The 13127-nt window shown below is 43.4% G+C and overlaps 1 protein-coding gene across 1 annotated transcript in view; it reads left to right on the forward strand.

Annotated features, from left to right (window-relative positions):
• Positions 1-11823, forward strand: part of SFRP1 (secreted frizzled related protein 1) — a 30330-nt gene extending 18507 nt beyond the window's left edge. Inside the window, exon 3 of the mRNA XM_039354299.1 lies at positions 9284-11823. Coding sequence (XP_039210233.1) covers positions 9284-9606 — 323 coding nt within the window. The 3' untranslated portion in view covers positions 9607-11823. The remainder of the gene's footprint in view (positions 1-9283) is intronic.
• The last annotated feature ends 1304 nt before the right edge of the window (positions 11824-13127 follow it).

The raw sequence follows: 13127 nt of genomic DNA on the forward strand, positions 1-13127 counted from the left end.
TTTCCAATACAAAGGCTGCTTGAATTCAAGTCTATAAGAACCAAACATAATCTCATGTTGATCTCTTTTTTTCAGCGAGTGTGGGGAATTGACCAAATTTCTTTTGCAGTACAAACGCATGAAACTATGTGTTTCTCCTCAGAGGAATAAATATGTACGAGTTAGTAGACTTTCCTGTGAATTGCAGTATATTGCGGTCAATACTAACACATGAGCAATCCCAATCCTTCTACCATCTCCACTACTCTGTTCTAGTCCACTATTCTAAGGACTGAAATTGCCCAGGTCTTAATTGTCTTGATGGTTTTTCATTCACTGAGTTTGTCTTTAAGATCTCCTTAACTCTCGTGATTTCACTTCTAGCCTTCTGGACTTCGATATGCTTGATGATTCAGCTTAAAGTTATTTGTATTGATCTTCTTCACCTAGTCTCCTGATTTTATTTCCACAGGGCATCTTGATTTCTTTAGTTTACAATATTTTTTCCCCAGTTTACTATCTACAAATAGTAAAAGTAGCACATTTGTCCAGTCCAAACTCCATGGAAATATCCTGCTTCTGTGTTGAGCAGCGATTCTGTTTCATATGGTATTTTTCCATATAGCTTCATGATAATTTTTACAGAAGTTCCAGTGAACCATTTTGGTACATCTGTTATGTCATTGTTTATAATCAGTTTGTGTGATCTTGCATGAGATGAGTGTATGATCTAGTGCTTCTTCTGCTTCTTTGCACAATCTGCACTTTGTCATTTGATGATTTTTTTAAAATTCTGGCCTTGATCATATTAGTTTAAATAGATTGCTGTTGTGCAGCCAAAATCAAGCCTTCGGTTTCTTTTTTTATGTTCCAGTTGTAAGCAATTACCAGGTTTTATCTTTATTTTTCCCCCCTCTAGCTCTTTTATAGAAACAGACTATGTAATGCTTTTCTTTGCCAGCATTCTATTCATGTTTCTATTATTATAATACTCATGTTCTGCTTCTTGTACATTCAATAAGTTCCAATTTTTAACTTGCATCAAAGTTTGTTCTTTGCTGTCTTTAACACAATCAGCCAATGCATGCTTTGGCTGATGGTGTAAAAGTGCAAAAGAAAGTTGAGAAGATATCTACAGACCTCTCACATCCTGGACACAAACTGTTTCAATTCTCCCCTAGGGATGGCGCTATAGAGCATTGCATGTCAAAACAACTAGACATAGGGGCAGTTTTCTCCCCTTGTACCATCACTCTGCTGAACACCTAATTCTCGCAGTGCTGTCTAATGTCTATGTTTACCATGTAGTATGGCTGTAGCATTATTATTTATTTTTCTTACTATCTTCTTTACTACCTCCTCTTATTGGCTTTTATGATTATGATTATTCTGTTGCTTTGCATGTACGCTAAAAGCTTTTGCACCAGAGATGAGTTCCTTGTGTGTCTAATCACACTTGGCCAAATAAAATATTTAGGAATGGAGCGTCTGTTTTGCAGGCTCCATCAAATGTACAAGAAAAAAAGGGGGACATTTGCAAGAGAGAGTTAGACTAAGAGAAGGCGAGACAGCCTACAACAGTGGTGGCGAATCTATGGCATGGATGCCAGAGGTGGCACTCAGAGCCTTCTCTGTGGGCACACGCACCATGCCCCGGAGATGGCAACCGTCCTTCTTCAACCAGCTGTCTGCTAAGTCGCCAAGGTCCCACGTGGCTGGATGCATCCCAGCATCCATGTGCTTGCTGGCCTCTGTGTGCGGGGGCCGATGGTATCAGGCAGCAGCTGCCCCAGCCCCTGCCTTACCTTGCCCTGCGACAATGGACCCCTGCCCTGCCTTGCCTTGCCTCAACTCACCCCACAGGATGAGCTTCCTGCCCACCACTCCACCTGCCAGAGATCCCCTGGATCTCCCCCAACCCTGCCCGGCCCCCACAGGCATCCCTCCCCACGAGCAACATCGAGGTGACCACACCCACCCAGTCTACCATGACCACCACAGCCACGCCCACCCAGTGGGTTTTGGGTTGCAGTTTGGGCACTCGGTCTCTAAAAGATTCGCCATCACTGGCCTACAACAACAATATTGGTAGTTGTGAAAAACACAGAACCTTTGTAGCATGCTTGGGCTCATGCACAGAATATATTGAACATTACGCTTCTGAACAACCTGGGCACGGAGAAATCACTGCCACAATCATACACCACAGATATATATTTATACTCTCTGTATAAATGGGGCATAGTATCCTCCCCTCAGTGTAACTGCAGGAGTGCCACCTCATACTGCAGATCACATCGTGACCAGCTGTAAGCTGAGGACATATATCGGTCCAGTATCTGATTTATTTTTAATATAAACGATGCTGTGCTTCAATGGTTAGATGGACTCTGGACCAGAGGTCTTCCAACTTGGCCCTTTTATGACTTGTGGACTTCAATTCCCAGAATTCCTCAGCCAGGTATGCGTGCCTGGCTGAGGAATTCTGGGAGTTGAAGTCCACAAATTAAAAAAGGGCCAAGTTTGAAGACCTCTGGTCTAGACATTGACATTTGAATATAGACCTTTTTAACTTTTATATTTTATTAACATTGAAATGTTAATATATATTGCTCTAGTCCATGTACGATACGCCATATATTAAACAGTAATAACCCCATAGAAAGGGACTCCGGTATAGAACACTGCGGTTGTCTCTGCCATGTCTTCCTCGTCCCACAAAACAGGGCCGTCCTTAACTTTAGGGGGAGGCTATCCAGAAAGACTGTCTAATTCTTTTGTCACGTCTTTAATCAAATGATATCTCCTGGCAGGAATGTAATTAGGCAAAAATTATGTTTGGCGCTGGACCTAACTTTTAATCTATTCAGACTCGCAATTCGCCTGAATTTCCACCAAGGTAAACAATGTTAACTAGCAGGTTAAAAAAAAAAATTCTGGGGAAAAAGCCAAATCAGTGCAAGGAGAGATTACATTGTTAGGAACGGGAGAGAGTTGGCAGGGGTGATTTCGTCTGCCTCCCCCTGCTTCCTGTCCTCCTTTGGAGAATATCCCCAATAATGAGTAAAATGAACCTTGCCTGCTTTTTGTGCCATTCAAATCTGATTGTACAAAGGGCGTGCAGCTCAAGAAGCTGTGCTTGGTCCCTCTTGGTTTGGCTTATGATGGAAGCCTGGAGGCCTCTTTCAGACAAAACATTGGTCGCTGTTGGAAAGCAGCCATAGCTCTGATGGAAAAGAGAAGCCAGGATATTTTGGATAGGATAGAAAAAAAAAAATGCAACGTGACTCGATGCGATGCGTCCCTTGTAGGATTGTCTTCCCCAACTGAGGCCCTCCAGATGTGCTGGACTACAATTCACATCATCGCTAACCCGTTCAGATCAAGTCAAATTTGCAGAAGATGGCTGATAGAAGGTCAGGATTTGGGGGAAAGATTGGGGCTTCATGACTTGAGTACCCCCACAATTTCAAGTGTCCTGTTTACTTGGTCTTTTCATTCACTCCCTTTCTTGAGGGCTTGTTGGCTAATGGACTGGGCATTTATTCGGTCCTCTGATACAGCAGTTGGATTTATTCAGTCCTCTGATACAGCAGTTTTAGAATAGGTAATGAAAGCAACAGCATGAATTCCTAGGATGGACCTTGGGTGATTCAGACTTGGAGTCGGGGAAATAATCCTGCGTCAGGCAAGATAGTAGAGCCACTTTTATGGAATCATCCAGCCAAAGAAACAAGCCCAAGTCTTAATACCACTTCCAACTGGAAAAGAGCTTGGCTGTGTTCATACAACACACTCAATTGACTCTGTTAAAGAGCAGCAACAGCAACCTTTGCATTTGTTGTTGTTGTTAATTGCGAAGTTGTGTCCGACCCATCGCGACCCCATGGACAATGTTCCTCCAGGTCTTCCTGTCCTCTACCATCTTCTGGAGTCCCTTGAAGTTCACACCTACTGCTTCAGTGACTCCATCCAGCCACCTCATTCTCCGTCATCCCATTCTTCTATTGCCCTCAATCTTTCTCAGCATTAGGCCCTTCTCCAGTGAGTCCTTCCTTCTCATTAGGTGGCCAAAGTATTTGAGTTTCAACTTCAGGATCTGGCCTTCTAAAGAGCAGTCGGGGTTGATCTCTTCTAGGACTGACCGGTTTGAACGCCTTGCAGTCCAGAGGACTCGCAGAAGTCTTCTCCAGCAACCTTTGCATACCATGCTAAATTTGATCAGGTTTGGTTATGGGTGGGTTGGTTTTTTTTTTGCTTAGTGATTGGTGCACATCCAGTTTGATTTGTTAGTTTAGGGCCAAAATAGTGTACAAATCCAGAAAAATACTAGGATTTAGTGCATTAGTTGAATGCAACTATGATGCGTTTATTTGATATATGATGCCACTCATACATCATAAGTGGGAATGCAGCCCACTTAGAGAAGCCTTAAAACTAATATTAGATCAGATGTCTTTCATCTAGATCAGGGGTTTTCAAACTTGGCTCTTTTATGACTTGTGGACTTCAACTCCCAGAATTCCTCAGCCAGGCGTGCCTGGCTGAGGAATTCTGGGAGTCAAAGTCCACCAGTCATAAAAGGGCCAAGTTTGAAGACCCCTGCACTACAGCAAGCAGAGTTTTGAGATCTAATTTCTGCCACTGCCTCCCCTCAGAAGAAGAAGCTTTTCATTTTGTCCCTGCCACTCAGCTGCAGTCAGTGGGCTTTCTTTTTCCTTCTCAAGTTACCAAGGAAGCTGAAAGGGAAATCAATACGAGGTTTTGTTTTCTCCCTTCTCTGACCGGGTTGTAAGTCGCTCGGAGCCTCCTTATCTTGCAGATCTAATGGATCTCTTGGCAGCTTTCTTTTTGGGAGGAGGACAAGCGAAATTTGCTCCAAGAAGCATTTCTGTTTTGACTTTTCCCTGGACCCTATACGAGGGGTTTGGGGACACTTCACGTGGCAGATGGCCCTGGCTCTCGCTTCTAATCTCTGCAGCTCCTGACTGAAGTCTGGATTTGACCTCCCCCCCAAGACCCCCCCTGTCCCATGGGTAAAAGATAATAATAATCCAAGATGCCTCAGCCAAACTTAACCTTGCAAGTCAGTTATGAAGGTAACAGAAACATCTTTTTTCCTCCAGGTGGAGAGAAAATTGCCTCCAATTTTTAAGATTTGGATTTCGTTAGTCTGTAGTTTTGGAAAGCCCATGGTAGTTGTACAGATCCAGTAGCTAGTAGTCCTGGATGTCAGCCAGCCTGCCATCTCTGCTTGGGCATGCAGGCAAGTCAAAGAGAGTTGTTTTGGTCATCCTGTTGCCTTAAGAGGCCTGTGGAGAGCCTCTGTCGAAATGCCAAAAACGTCCTAGGAATGGCCAAAGTGCATTCAGCAGAAAAAAGAGATGGCTTTGAAAAATGTTTGTGTTTGGAGCGGGTTGTGAAAAATGGCAGTAATTACAGACTGTTTTCTCTGTGATGGATCATTCCAGGGAGTTAATGATTTTTCATTCATTGGGTCTTGTTGGACAAGAAACTTCCTTTAGGAGAAGCGGGTGTTTATACTGTACATCTGGAGACAGAGAGCAGTCTTTTTCTAAGCAAGAACTTGAAGTTAATGTGTGAAAAGGGTAAAGCTCCTTGTGAGCAACTGGCTTTTCATTTGCCTTTGGACCATAAGTTTAAAAGGAATGTTGGACTGTTCCTCAAACTTGCAAACGTTGTTGATCGCAGAAGTAAAGGAAAGATGACAAGAAGGGACAAAGTTGTGATATCCCAGTGATATCTGTCAGTGCATATGCAGATCCCTCTTTGGTAGATTTGAATATGGGGGGAGGCTTGTGCTGTTGAAAAGATATTTTTCATCTACACTGGAGGTGTCCAACCTTGGCAACTTTTGTGGATTTCAACTCCCAGAAATCCCAAGCCAGATGAGAAGAAAATGGCTAGAATTTGCAGATTTGTTCCCTACCTGGCAATATAATACTACTTTTTTCATTGGTAACGTTAATGGGAGATTCAACTCCCAGTAAAGAGAATGGAGAACTGGGACTGGTCTTTCCTTGGAAGCTGCAAAATGGCTTAAGTTAATCCCAACGCCTTTCAGCATTGTCTCTGCTGTCTGGAGTTTATAGCTCATGGTCATTCAGCAGTGTTTCAGTATTTGAGGGTCTGTCACAAAGATGAGGAGGACAAACCATTTACTAAAGCAACAGAAGGCAAGATAAGGAACAAGGGATGGAAACGAATCAAGGAGAGAAGCAACCTAGAACTAAGGAGAAATTTCCTAATAATGAGAAGAATCAACTAGTAGAATGCCTTCAGAAGTTGTGAGTGCTCTTATCACTGGAGGCTTTTAAGAAGTGACAGGACATTTGTCTGAAATGGTATAGACCAGTGGTGGCGAACCTATGGTATGCGTGCCAGAGGCGGCACTCGGAGCCCTCTCTGTGGGCACGTTGCCCCAGCCCCGCCTCCCCCCCACGGCCCCCTCACCAGCAGCCCCCTGGAGGAGAGTCGCCCTCGGGCATGGCCCACACAGAACAGCACAGCCAAGCACATGGCAGCAGGGACAAGACTCCGGCCTCACGCCCCATCACGCGTAGATGATGCTGCGGGGCACCAGCGGAGGGGATGGCTGCCATGATGCTGCTGGGCTGCCTGGGCGATCTGCTACAGTGGGCTGTGGAGGCGGTGGGTGATCTTGCAGTTGAGTGGGGCATAGCGGAGGCAGCGTGGGGGGATGGAGCAGGGGCAGGGGTGGAGCGGGCAGGACGGTTTTTGGGTACTCGGTCTCTAAAAGGTTCTCCATCACTGGTATAGACTCTCCTGCTCATGTGGAGAGTTGGACTAGATGACTCCCTAGGTCCCTTCCAACTCTGTTTATTCTATGTTCTACGTTCATGTCAACAGGCACAGCCTTCTCTTTCTGTAATTCCACCCAGCTGGAAATGTCATTATTTTGGGATGCTGTAAATCAGCAGTCTGCTGAAGTGGTTGAATAATGGCCTAGATAAGGGGGAAGATTGAAGACTGGACTCCAGAGATGTGGATAAATGGGAACAGGTCTGAATGGGACCTGATCTAGTCCATCACTTATACACTGGGTCCCACCTGGGAGAAGTTGCTTGAGAACGTGTGTTGGACTGATGAGAAAGTTGGGTTCCAGCAGAAGGGAGATATTTGTTTTGGCAGCTGCAACTCCAGGCTAAATGCCAATTTCCAATCTGTGTTGATTGGACTGAAACCCCGTTTTGTCCCTCATAAGATATGAATTGGGGAGTGGGCTGTTGTAAGTTTCCAGGAGAAAGTTCCAAATTGTTTTCCACAGACAGTTACTTAATGGTCCTTGGTGCCCCCAGGGATTCATTCTTCTTTGCTCAACCTAGTAGCCTCCAGATGTGTTTGGGCTCTATTTCCCAGAATTCCCAGCTACAATGGCTGAATTCCTACCAGATGCACTAGACTAGATTGAGAAAAGAAGGATCAAAGTCAATGCAGCCAATCAGAAAACCAGATCAGAGTCTCTGTGAGTGTCTCTTGGGAGCCAAAGGAATGGATGGACAGATGAAACTAGAAAATGTACAGGAGTCAAATAGGTCAGTGCCAAAGTTGAACATCTGTAAATTGGTCATCCTAAGTCAATTCAAACTATAATTTTCAGTCAGTTCAGTTCAGGAGGAAATATAACTTCCTTCATATTCTCTGCTAAATCATAATGCACAAATGAAGGTGAATATACGGGTCCCAAGATAATGTTGCAGGCTCCGTTTTGGATCGGTCACTGGGACCAGAGTTTAGTCTTCCGGGCTTTTGGACTTGTGCTGGATCCCATCCTCAGGGAGCGATATAAATACCAGACACAGAATAGCCCAAGGGTCCTCAAACTTGGCCACTTTAAGACTTGTGGACTTCAACTCCCAGAATTCCCCAGCCAGTGGGGAATTCTGGGAGTTGAAGTCCACAAGTCTTAAAGTGGCCATGTTTGAGGACCCCTGGAATAGCCCAAAGCACACATTCTGCTAGAGAGAAATTCCCTAAGGATGGGTTCCAGCATGAGTCTGTAAGCTTGGAAGACTAAACCTCTGGTCCTGGTGAACAACCCAGATTGGATCCTAAATCATAATGCACTTTGGCTTAGTATGTTAACACAAACCACATCAGTTCTGGCTTCTTCAACATGAATGGCCAAGTAAATCTTGGCTTAATAGGGTGTGAGAATCCCGATAATAGCAGGCAGTGAAGTTAAGGGACCATTGCTTTGGAGAGCAATGACAAAACATGAAGCTTTCCTAACTACATGTATTGGAGGAACACTTGAGAGTCCTCTGTGTATTCTCCACAGGACTGCTCACATGGTCTAGCTCAGGGGTCAGCTTTCCTTGTATTGACAACATCCCCTACCAAGAGTTGGACTAAGTGCAAAGACCTGAGATCCCACCAGTGTTAGATTATTGAAAAGCACAGACAACACAGCCCTGAAACCTATGAAGAGGCATCTGGAAAGAGTTGGGAAGCAGACGAAGCCATGGGGAACGTTGAGGAATTTGGAAGAGGGTTTTAGACCCATTTCAACCATTTGTCTATTAAGTGCAAGGATTTCCATTGAACAATGACAGAATTACCTGCTCCATTTTAGCTTGAGATCCCACAAAGCCAACTTTTTTTTTCTTTCTCAACCAATTTTATTACATTAAACTAATGAAAATATATGTAGTAAGAGCAGAGATGTGAAGGGGGGCCATCCTATTCTCCAAAGCACCTGAAGGCAGGACAAGAAGCAACGGATGGAAACTAATCAAGGAGAGGAGCAACCTAGAACCACGGAGAAACTTCCTGACAGGTAGAACAATTAATCAGTGGAACGATGTGCCTCCAGAGGTTGTGGGTGCTCCAACACTGGAGGCTTTTAAAAAGAGATCGGATAGCCATTCACCTGAAATTGTATAGAGTTTCCTACCTAAGCAGGGCGTTGGACGAGAAGACATTCAAGGTCCCTTCCAACTCTATTATTCTGTTATTAACACCAGATTCTCTTCCAGCACAGACAGTTTTAAGCCCAACTTCATAAATACTGTTTTGTTTTACATCTGGCTTCTTGGGTTGATACGTTGGATTTCCATTGCCATAATCCTCCTGGAGATTAGGGGAGTTGAAATGTCAGCCATTTGGAGGATACCTGATTATGGAAGCCCCATTTTCAACAAACATCCCTTCTTCCGCTGTAAGCTTGGCTGCAGTGTGGTTTATAGCTCCCAGTGTGGTTTCTTTTTTCTCTGTAACTGACTAACTTGGCTCTCCTGTTTGAATGTCTTTTCCCTTCCAGCCCTGAAGATGAAAATAAAGGAGGTAAAGAAAGAAAACGGGGACAAGAAAATCATCCCCAGGAAGAAAAAGCCTTTGAAACTGGGCACGATCAAGAAGAAAGAACTGAAGAAGCTCGTGTTGTATCTCAAGAACGGGGCAGACTGTCCTTGCCACCAGCTGGACAACCTCAGCCACCAGTTTCTCATAATGGGCCGGAAGGTGAAAACCCAGTATTTGCTGACGGCCATCCATAAGTGGGATAAAAAGAATAAGGAATTCAAAAAGTTCATGAAGAAGATGAAGACTCCAGAATGTTCCACGTTCCAATCGGTCTTCAAATGATTGGCTGGGGCTGGAAGAAAAGGGACATGTTTTCATATTTTTTTTCATTAATAAAATTTTAATTTTTTTTATATTTTATATATATAACAAATATATATAAAAAACAGGCCCTGAACTTGCACAGACTGATTTGGGTGGTTCAAGTACATTTTGGCTTCTTCAACCGTTGTGGATACTGATGCTTCCGCCTTCTTTTCCATTTGTGCCTTTAGAGCTTTCTCATGTTCTTCTTGCCCGTTCCTCTGTTCCACCCATCCCCAGTTGAGGGGTACCCACTGGGGGAGGAAGAGGGTGGGCAAAAAAGTAAACATGGCACCTGTGATCATGTGATCAAAGTCCCACCCTCTTTTTTGACACGTTTGACACATAAAAAAGGATAGGGCTTCGATCATATGGTTGCAGCTGCTATTTTTTAATTTTTCTGCACCCCTCCCAATGTCTCTGACCCAGTTATATCCTCATTAGGGAATGTTCAAAATATGCAAATATATTTATATAGTTTTTTGGGGGGGGGGGTTGTGCCCAGATCTCTCTGCAGCCAACCAGAAAAATCAGCCATTTGTAGCACATCTATTGTAGCTTTCTGATTAGATAGATAGATAGATAGATAGATAGATAGATAGATAGATAGATAGACCTGACTTTTAAAAAAATAGTACCGTATTTTCTGGCGTATAAGACGACTGGGCGTATAAGACGACCCCCGACTTTTGAGAAGATTTTCATGGTTTAGAAAGTCGTCTTATACGCCGGAAAATACGGTATATATCACATTTCACCTGTTTTTTTCTTAAGGGACCGTTCCCCAAGTCCTGCTTCATCCTTTGTCCTGGATTAGCTCCATGTAGATGGTCCATTTTAGTCAGGGATCATATGATGCTGTCCCAGTGCTACATAGCCAGTTGGATTTGGCTGTGTAATGATGCCACTGTGTGATAGTGACAATGATAACAAATGACAATGCACAGTAAATCTTCACTTAGTTTATCAGCATTTTTTGCAAGGCCTAGCCAAGGTGTCTGTCTACATTGTAGAAACAAAAAGAAATGGAAACAACCCTAGATTGTTTCAACTCGGCTCTGAAGGATGTGTGTGTTTGTAGCAAGAAAATTACTAGGACAGTAACCGGAGCATTCATTCAGGTGATGCTAGTGGGTTTTATCACAAGGAAGATGTTTTCTTTAGATGAATGGAGTTTTTGCCTATTGAGCAGAAGTTGCTAACGTGAACATGTAGCCAGAACCACTTGAAAATTTGTAGAGATCTGGATACAGATGATTTAATCCTTATGCTCTTCTTTCTGCACCCCCAATAATTAAATAAGGGAAGGGCAGAAAGAAAAAATGGAAAGGAGTGTTCAGTTTCTCCAATAACCCAGTAAACAAAAGTGGAAAAGTCATATAAGGATAGTTCGCGGGATTGTGTTTCAACTGATAAATTTTATTGCAGGGAATTAAAATTTGGGGGCACCTTTGCACAGGGATGTCAGCTGCTTGGCCTATGAACTGTCAAGGATGTTGATATATGATGGCCATGTGGGATTTTTGCCTATGTGAGAGAGAGATCTAGGTGTAAAGTGACAGCTTGAGGTTTTCAGACTTCTTCTTCCTCTTCAATCCATCCTAAATTGGGCCTCTGGTTGCTCCCATTTGTTTATATTTGTAGAAATGACCTCTCAAGAGCTTTTTGTTGTTGTTCTAAGAAACTTTTCTCCAAGTTGATTACAGATGAATGAATTCCAAAGTTCCTCTGAGGCAAGAACTAGCAGAATAGAAACTACCCAAAGTTGTGCAGAGTCCTGGCATCTGTGGCTGTTTTTTTTTTTTTTTGTCAGCTATTGATACCATAAAAGAGGGATGAATCCAAGTTTTGAGGAAGATCAGTTCAGTTTGAATGGAAGACATTGTGTGTTTTATTTTTAAAAAAAGGAATCCAAGATCATATCAAAGGTTTATTTACCCATAAATAATCCATATTGACTTCCATAATGGCTGGTCAGAACCTTAAGAAGCTCTAAATAAGGGACGTCTGTAATAGCATCCTACTGAGAATGGCAATGAAAAGCCTGTTCTTTCAATAGAAGAAATTAAACACAAAATAATAGGGTTGGAAGGGTCATTGAAGGTCTTCTAGTCCAACCCACTGCTCAGACAGGAGACCCCATACCAGGGGTAGGCAACTTGGCTCTTTTATGACTCGTGGACTACAACTCCCAGAATTCCTGAGCCTGCCATGCTGAGGGGAAAGAGAGAGGTTTCCAAGCTGAGCCATGCTGGCTCAGGAATTCTGGGAGTTGAAGTCCACGAGTCATAAAAGAGCCAAGGTTGCCTACCTCTGCCCTATACCATTCCAGACAAATGGCTGCCCAGTCTCTTCTTGAAAACCTCCAGTGATGGAGTTCCCACAACTTCTGGAGGCAAGCCCTTCCACTGATTTTTCTCACTGTCAGGAAATTTCCCCTCCATTCTAGATTGGATCTCCTCTTGCTCAGTTTCCAACTGGTACTCATTGTTTTGCCCTCAGGTCCTTTGGAGAATAAGTTCTGTCCCTTTTCTTTGTGACAGCCCCTCAAGTACTAGAACACTGCTATCATGTTACCCTAGTCCTTCTTTTCATTCGATTAGACATAACTAGTTCCTCAACTATTCATAGTATGATTTAGCCTCCAGACCCCTAATCATCTTTGTTGCTCTTCTCTGTACTCTAATATTACCTAGAATATTCTGAATAGCACTCTTATGAATATCATTAACCATGGGAGGCTTGCAAAGGCTCTCCACATGATCAGTCAGCACTAATGCTGGCAACTCCATTCTCTAGAAATGGGGGAGGAACAACCCACGGGCGGGGGTCTCTGGTGACACTGAGACTAATTTTATGCAGACTCCTGGCTAGTTTCTGTAATTAATTTGGGTTTGGGGGCTGTGTGAGTTGAAAACAAAAATGGGAGAGGTAGGAAAGAGTATAGAGGTGGCTAGAAAAAGAAAAGATGGATGATCCTACCATCTTTCTTCCTGTCCACTGCTCGCCTAACCCCACCTATAGAGTTACATACATGAAATTTGTGGCCCTTGACATAAGCTTCCCCAACTTCATCCTGGACTGGATGGGTTTGGCGGCAGAAATATAATTGCTTGCATAAATTTTCATTCCTTGCAAGGTGATCCATCTGGCATAAACATCTTCCCAGAAATGGGACACTTGGGACTTATGTGGAAAACCAAAGAAAACCTCAAAATAGGGACATTTCTCATACCTGGCAATATTTTTGCTACAAATGCTGATATTTGGCCATAATTTGATAGAACTACAATGAAATTTCATATGGGTCTGTTCCAGCCATTTGCTTAAGATGTCAAATATTGCGCATTGCTATCCTTCAGCCTTGCATGGACTTAGATTATGGAAAGGAGCAAGATCCTTAGTCCTTTCCATGAATGACTCTCTGTGAATTTTGTATTTGGTAGCTTTCTTTTTGCAGGTTTCCTTGGGATTTCCATCCCCTTGTTTCCATATGCCTC

This window comes from Crotalus tigris, unplaced genomic scaffold, assembly GCF_016545835.1.
Source record: "Crotalus tigris isolate CLP2741 ecotype Arizona unplaced genomic scaffold, ASM1654583v1 scf7180000018549.3470463, whole genome shotgun sequence".
Classification (NCBI taxonomy): Eukaryota; Metazoa; Chordata; class Lepidosauria; order Squamata; family Viperidae; genus Crotalus; species Crotalus tigris.